The sequence below is a fragment of the Olea europaea genome, chromosome 7 (assembly GCF_002742605.1).
Source record: "Olea europaea var. sylvestris chromosome 7, O_europaea_v1, whole genome shotgun sequence".
NCBI lineage: Eukaryota > Viridiplantae > Streptophyta > Magnoliopsida > Lamiales > Oleaceae > Olea > Olea europaea.
In genome coordinates, this window is record NC_036243.1 from 153,280 (window position 1) to 161,431 (window position 8,152).

At 31.6% G+C, this 8,152-nt stretch overlaps 1 protein-coding gene across 3 annotated transcripts in view; it reads right to left on the bottom strand.

Annotated features, from left to right (window-relative positions):
• The window catches only part of LOC111396586 (dihydroorotate dehydrogenase (quinone), mitochondrial-like), a 6,156-nt gene extending 1,601 nt beyond the window's left edge, over positions 1–4,555 (bottom strand). For 2 of the 3 annotated variants that reach the window (XM_023022994.1, XM_023022993.1), the window contains exons 1-10: positions 4,107–4,555; positions 3,588–3,670; positions 2,088–2,411; positions 1,588–1,840; positions 1,278–1,358; positions 1,067–1,174; positions 959–988; positions 586–723; positions 222–259; positions 42–141 (exon numbers count right to left, since the gene is read on the bottom strand). In XM_023022994.1, the coding sequence (XP_022878762.1) occupies positions 42–141; positions 222–259; positions 586–723; positions 959–988; positions 1,067–1,174; positions 1,278–1,358; positions 1,588–1,840; positions 2,088–2,411; positions 3,588–3,670; positions 4,107–4,259 (1,308 nt within the window). In that variant the 5' untranslated portion in view covers positions 4,260–4,555. The remainder of the gene's footprint in view (positions 1–41; positions 142–221; positions 260–585; positions 724–958; positions 989–1,066; positions 1,175–1,277; positions 1,359–1,587; positions 1,841–2,087; positions 2,412–3,587; positions 3,671–4,106) is intronic. The other variant, XM_023022995.1, reaches the window with a different exon arrangement.
• Positions 4,556–8,152: the final 3,597 nt, after the last annotated feature.

Sequence of the window (8,152 nt, forward strand, 5' to 3'; positions counted from 1 at the left end):
CAAAAATCAAACTCAAATTTGTAAAGTAGTTAGAAGTCTACCTTTATCTTAGGTATAAGAGCAGGCCCGCCGTATGCAAAAGCGGTATATAGCTGAACAAGAGTCGCTCCGGCTCGTATTTTCACGTATGCATCCTCACCACTGACAGATCATATTAAGCTCAGTAATGATGAAGAAAAGAGGGTAGAAATTAAAAATGACAAATTCTAAAGTATTATTACCTGCTAATACCTCCACAGCCTATCAGAGGAATCTTTCCCTATCGAGTGACGCGAGAATTGCGTAAATGGAATTTACAACAAAATAATTAGCAAATAATGCAAATATGAAATCTAACAATTGAATATTATAAATTGAAAATGTCTGAACTTGCAAAAGAAATTAGATATGTGAAAATTCTTAGCAGTTGAGAAATATGTAAATGTTTGTAACCCATAAACTGCAAAATTTTGGAAGTTTATCTGAAGCTATCCGTTGTTAATCTGTCTACACTGAATAATATCTCCGTGATTTGTTTAAATTGATTTGCACTAGTATGGGAACAATCTGTTCAAAAAAATAATGACGAGCTGTGAAAATAGCTACCTTTGTGAGAATATACACATCTTTCAGGATATTTGTGGATAAATCGAACAGAGGCTTCCCACTCAAGCCTCCAGCTTCTTGAGAAACGGGGTTTTCACTAACAAGATCTGGTCTTTGAATCGTTGTGTTTGATATAATCTACAAGCATCAGAACATACAAAATGATTTTAAGTATGCCAAATAATCAACTAGTTTATAAACCGCTTTATATGTCTATTTCATAAAATAATTAAAACTGTTATATTCACGAGATCCATATGAGTAGCCGAGAAGCAGTCAATAGATACAATCATGGATACATTACGGTAATTCAATAAACTAAACATAGAAAAAAAAAAGTTAAAGAGACTATAATGCATCAGAAAAGACGCACCAATCCGTCCACTCGAAGTACAAGAGCAACCTACAGAATCAGAGAACAAGTATTAAGGATGTCCATGACGGAGAAAAAGCTCGTGTCAGAAAATATATATGTACATACTGCCGCAATATCTTCAAGATCTTGTTTAGACAAGTCTGGAGCAATTTTCACAAGCAAAGGAGGTGGCCCTTCCTCACCCCATTGCATTTCATCACGAGCCGCTTGAACCTTGACAAAGATAAAAGTTATAACTACATCCTCGACTTAATTAGGTACTGTATTCTTCAATATACATTAACTAATCAGTTTGACAAAGAAGTACGGTCAAAACCTTCTTAACAAGATCTTTCAATTGTTTTCTCCCCTGAAGTTGGCGCAGCCCAGGAGTATTGGGAGATGAAATATTGATAACCTACAAGGTCAGGACTAAACACTGTAAGATCAGTGCTTATAGCCACTCAACAAATGTATTGAAAAGTTGAAGTAAAGAATTTGCAATACAACAATTCAAAATTCATCCTACAGACCAGTTAAAAATTTATGTTTCATATAAAAACAATACATACAAATCCACTTTGGTGAGTTCCCAGATCTCAGAAAATATGGACATGAAACTTTGAAGGAATAAATTGGACATATACCAAGTAATCAGCATATTGGGATAATGTATGAACTCCTTGTACATAATCTGCCGCAGCATCTTCACTGGTCTTATTCTTTCCAAGGTTAACCCCCAAAATTCCAGGACCAGCTTTCCCACCATGTACAACTTCATCAACTGCGGAAGATGCAGTGCTTGACGTTTCTAACTTCCTCTTACCATGTTGTGCACCCAACCGCTTCGCAACAACAACTATTCCTTCGCTATTGAAGCCACATCTATTAATTATAGCACTGCCACATTTAAGCGTTAATGGTTTGTTCGGTAAGCTAGTTTATGCAGATTAAGGAAGAAAACAGAAATTAAACAACATTGTTTATCATATTGTCCAATACTATGAGTAGCAAACGTGCTGTAAGAGTTTTAAACATTGAAACTTGCATTCGACAAATAAAAGAAAGCTTCACATCATGAAATACAGCGTAGAATACCAAAAAAATGATCTTAATTGATAAAATGGGTTAAAACATTCGTTCATACCCTTCCTTAGGCAGTCTGAATATACGAGGCTTTGGATTACCCTCCTGCGGGACTGGAGTAACCGATCCTACCTCCACAAAGCCAAAACCTAAGCCAAGTAAGCCTTCAACAGCCTCAGCATTTTTGTCAAAGCCAGCAGAAAGACCAAGAGGATTGGAGAACCTCCTTCCCCAAACTTGTAGTTCCAAGATTGATGGGTCCGGCCTTTTCTCTATTGGGACCCATCCACGAGCTGCGGCAGAAACAGCCAATCGGTGGGCGACTTCTGGATCCAAAAATGAAAAGATTGGATTGACCAGTTTTGTTGCATTGAAAAGCCAGCCACTGCACAATTCATGATATGTGTTGTACTAGTTATTCCCACAAAATTATAGTTAAAGGGAGTATTTAAACAGTAAAATGTAACTTCAAAACATTTTGGTTCCAAGCACCTAGGCTTAATATGCAAGACTTCAATCTGTGCCCAAATAACAATGAGGATTAGTCCAACCCTAATTTTATTAACAATGTAAACAATGAAATGTTTCTATTGTCAACATTCAAATATAAAACAACAATGAAAGTCTCTCTCTTCTTCTCTTCTCCTTTTTGTTTCCTCTCTTTATCTATTTTTAAATCCGGACCTATTCCCCCCTTGTATCATCGCCAATAATATGCCCTTAAAATGCCTAATCAACCCACACAATAAATAGCTTTGCCCCACAACCGAAACAAGCCTGCTTTCCTAAAGATTATTGTTAACAGGTACCATTCACTGCCTAAATACAGATACGAATTTTCCACTCATAAGTCCTCCACAATGGAATCTGACCTTTAGCTTACTTTTGGCAATCAATTCTAGTTAAAATCCAATCTTATCAAATTATAACAAGTTTATTAGGTACACAAGTTGTCATAGGCACCCAATGTGGGTGCATTAGTTATTATTACGGTAATAGAGGCAGAAACTTTTAGAAATTTAAGTGTGATTTAGGCATTTCACATAACTAATGATTGTTTTAACAGTTTCCATAAAGAAAGCTTCTGCATAGAGACTTAAAAGGGAAAAGATAGATAATTTTCAATTCTTATCTTAAGGGAATCGACAGCAGCGTATATGACCATCTTTTCAATGATTTCTCAAATTCTTGACATTTAATTTTCTTCAAATGAAATCTTCTAAACATAGCCACCATTTTTTTACTTGCATAGCCTCCTATGAAAATGAGAATGTTTTACAAGAGGAAATATTATAAACCCCTTCTTCGGTCAGATAGGCTCATGGAGAAGACATTTATATTTTCTTTGTTTTGTTATTTTTCCTTTTTAATAGCATTCCTCTAGCTTTTTTAATTACAAAACCCTAAAAACACCAAATTTAATCATCAAAAGGCTTCTGAAACCAGATGTGCCATATGATACATAATTAGCAAGCCAAAAACAAATTATTCATTCACTATTGGGGGAATATTCAGATAAAATACAGGTCAAAATACACTTTATAAAATTCAATTTGAATACCAGAAAGTTGCTTCATCCACGGTACTGGCGTAGGCACCTACACCTATAAGTAGACCGATTGTGGCTCCTGTGAGTAACCTACCCTGCAGTGCAAGTGTAACAAAATAAACACACGGAAGAAAAGAAAAAAGCAATGCAGAACTATCATTCAAATATTTCTCTGTAACTTACCAAAAAAACTAATTGATTCTCAATCGAAAAGCAATGCACGTATAATCCAAAAGAGATCATATAAACGTTCAATCTTTTTGCACTGTTCTTAAAGGAGTAACTCAATTTGTATAGTATCATCTAAAGTCTAGCCAACAAAACTAAATTAATAGAAAATGGGACAAATTCCTACTGCAATTGCATAATAATGAAGTACCAAACATAGTAATACATGCTCGCCACCCATAACATACACATGAATTAAAGGAGCCCTTTTCCAATTTAGCGGAAGCCCGATTCTTTACGCCTAAAAAGATGATTTTTGCACAACATAGTAATAAAAAAAAAAAAAAGGGAGTAAAAGATTACCTTTTTGGAAACATGAGGAACTTTCTTGGGGATATTAGGAGGATTAATAGTCGAAGCTGTAGTGGAAAAATAATGCCTTGTAATATTATTTGATTTAAGCTTCCTAGATACAAAGCATTCGCTCATGAATTTCATAGCAACCCTTGCAGCCATTTTCTCTGACGGTAAAAAAAATCGCCTCAAAACGCCTCGCCTCACCTCACCTCACCAGACGACAATTGTGAGGGATTGTACGTATATATGGCTAAAGTTATTATGGGTAAAATAAATGAAAAAGAGAGCCGTTCAATGAAAGTTTCTGTTTCTGTTTCTGAGAGTGAGAGAGAGATAGAATTTGCAGCAAGAATAAAGGGCAAGGCGGAAAATTGAAAAAGAAAAAAAAAATGAAAAGGTAGAAGACAGGGGGGAAGATGATGACTGCGGCGTATCAGTGTACTCCCGGTCTAGGGTCCAGGGTTCCATATGTTATTATGAGATAAATTAAAGGGGCTGAGTTGTAAATTCAGATCAGGGGCTGAGGGGCTGATACCTCAGCCCTTGTCACAGGCCCTGTTTGAGCAAAATTTTCCAAATTGTAATCGAAGGCCCCTGTTTGAGCAGAATTTTCCAAATTAAAATTAAATTACTGTTTTTTAAGATAATAGATGGTGATTTTATTGAATTAATTTTGAAAAAAAATACGACATAACCACTCATAATGCCTCATCAATATGAACATCTAAAGCCTCATTGTAAGGTGAATAATGCTGCTCCACCAGACTGATTGACAGAAAAAGAGGTCACAGGGTAGAGTGGTTACAATTGATTGGGTATTATTTTCCTTTTTCGAACTAGTCAATTATGTGTTGACATTTATTCCTCATATTTTTAAATATGTCATTGAGTCTATTACTGTTGTAAAATTTTGAAAAAAAAAAAAAAAAAAAGGTCTCACAGATTAAGGTGCTTATTACTTGTGAACGTGATACTTTATTTGCTCATCATGATTTTAATAATTCAAGTGACTTTGTTGTTTAATCGCTCGTAGTGATCACAATTGATAGAAAGTGATACACCACAAATTGATATAAAAAGAATAGTTATTGAAGATAAAAAATCGTGCCTTGATATTGTCGTGTGAAAAAGGAATAAATTCTATGTATGCCATCTTGAAATGGAATAAAAAAAGGAGTGACTTACCATGCAAGATTGATTTTAAAAACATAACATGAAAATCATGCACAATCATTACAATGAAGCAATAGTAAGATTTTGGCCCATCTACTTATATTTATAAATTATAAGTTGTAAGTGATTTTTATTATCGATTGTGATATATGTACATCACAATTTATGTATACGTTTATCAATGAATGATGTGACGGGATATAATTATTGGTTTTAATGAATATCGATTTAGGACCAATAAATTGCAAGAAATTCAATATTGTGAGAAAATTCTCGATGTATTTAATATCATTCAAAGCTCCGCGCCTTTAGTCAACATTTAAACTCTCATTTAGCAAAATAAAGATAATGACTAAAATCTAAATAATGATTAACTTTAGATAATGGATAAAATCTAGATAATAAATAAAATTAAAGTCCTTATAAATTGAAATCCGAATTTATTTACTAAAGAAATATTAACTTAAAGATAATGAAAAACTCATAATTATAAATAAATGCAATAATTAAAGATAATTAAAAACTCCTAATTATAATAAAATACATAGATAAAAATGCATAAATTAAATTGAATCCAGCTATATACAATCTTCATCATTAAACCTTTTTTTTTTCTTTTTTTCTTTTTTAAATTTTAAAATTAGGTACTGAGTCTTAAAAAATATTTTAAATCTATTCTTAGTATTTGATTTTTTCCCGATGGTAATGTTATTTATATTTTATTTTTAAAATTCAAATAATAAAACTTCATATTGCAAACCATTTTACTTTTATTTGGGAGAGAAGTTCCAACTTCTTCACAATTGAGACAATGAGTTCGAGTAATAAAGATTTCCATTCGTCTTAAAAATCTCTACATATTAGTCTCCGATGTATTTCAATTTGTTCGTATAGCCCTTGTTTGAGCTCCGTTCTTTTTATAAGAATGAATTTTTGAATAGTGTATTGCTAGGAAAAGTATGGTTAAAAATAAGGAAAAATTTTGGATTTGTATGTAACATTATTTTATTAAAAAATGTATAGTTGAAATGATATCAAAACACTATTTAAAAATGTATTTTTTCTTAAAGAATGAGACTCAAACAAGACAATAATCTTTGATATTAAAACACAGAGACGGAGGCAGTGGGGTCCAACCCATATAAATTTCTAAAAAATAAAAAATAATAAAAAAGAATTTTGGCCCTAATATTAGCATTAAATCTCAACCCAAGTCCCAAGCTCAATTATTCAAATTGAATTAAAAACACTACAATTATTAATTACTCCTTTCAAGACATTCATGAAATGTGAATATTTTATTGTCAAAAAAATATTCTACTTAATGCACGTTTGATTAAAATTTACTTATAATTATTAAGTAAATTTTATTATAGATAATTTACATTGATTGGATTTAAAAGTAAATTACTTATTTTAATAGTTAGAGACACTACGTATTTTTCTAAATTACGTATGTTTTCATTCATTACTAATTCATATTTATTAAAAAAATACTTTATTTTGACCATAAAGTAGTTATTTAGATCAAAATAAATAAATTTGATATTGACAATAAAAAGAATATTTGGTAAAACTTTTTTATTTATAAAGTAATTTATATCGACAATAAAAATAATATTTGTTAAAACTTTTAGTTGTTTGGAAAGACTGATTGTCAAAGTTATTAGAAGAGTACTCATTAAATAATTTTTTAAATGTTCATGGGTGAATATGTATTTTTGCTTAATTCTATCATGATTGATTAGTTTATATTTTTTAAGGTAACTATCGATTTTCTATTTGGTAAAAAAAATACAAAAATTTAGTGGAATATCTTAATGTGAGATATCTAAACTTTTTTAATTTCATTAAGTGTCGTATACTGTTTATCATGAATGTCACAAAAATAGCCTTCGAAACTTGATTTCTTGTTGCGTCAGTTCATTTAAAATTTTTAAATTTTCAATCCATCTTAACGTTATTTTCTGACTCCGCCCCCGTTAAAGCATATACATAGTTGATATTGCAATGGCTGTAACTTATGTATTGAAATCTTAATATAAGAACAATGAAAATACCTACCACGATTTGGAAAAGTGTTTAGTTGTCCCCTGTTTGTGTGAAATTTTGAACCCTAATACATTGGATGATGCCAATATTATTGTGAAATTAATTCAACATCCTTTGAAAATTGGTAACGGGTAGTGCGGCCTTTTTTTTTTTTTTTTTTTTTTTTTCTTTTGCCGCGATTCATCTTCTAATTGAAAGTTCTAACATATGTACAAATGGATGCATTGTGTTTTATATCACGCCCCCAATATGTGTGAAACGTGACCAATATCCTTTTTTATTTTTTTATTTTTTTTGCATGTCTTATCCTCGAAATTGTGTCACTTAATAGATAATGTGATGACCAGAAATGTGGCATAACCATTGTGACATAATTATCTAATGTATATGGAAAATGTATATTTGGATGTGTCTGCAAAGAGTTGTGACCTTAAGTTGATAGGATATTGAGTTGTTAATTGTTGGTTATGACCGGAATTCAAAACGAATTCCTATTGCATGACGTAGATTGTTGGCTTAATTGGAATTTATTTGACAAAAATATTAATCAACAGAGACATGTTTGTGCTTATGTTGTTTGTCAAAGACATTTGAATTGAAAGAGAATAAACGTCTCAATTAACTTTAGGATGAATATGGTGAGAGAGAATTTTCAATCACATTATCCTTTTGTAATGTTGTAGTTTTATATCTCGTAAGTGTATAAATCATAACAAGTAATAAAGTGGCATATGAATAATGATTATTTTTCCCACAATGACTACTACTTAATCGTTGATTCAATTATTCATAGCTTCAATTTGCTTCTTTTCCTTTCACGAATTTTT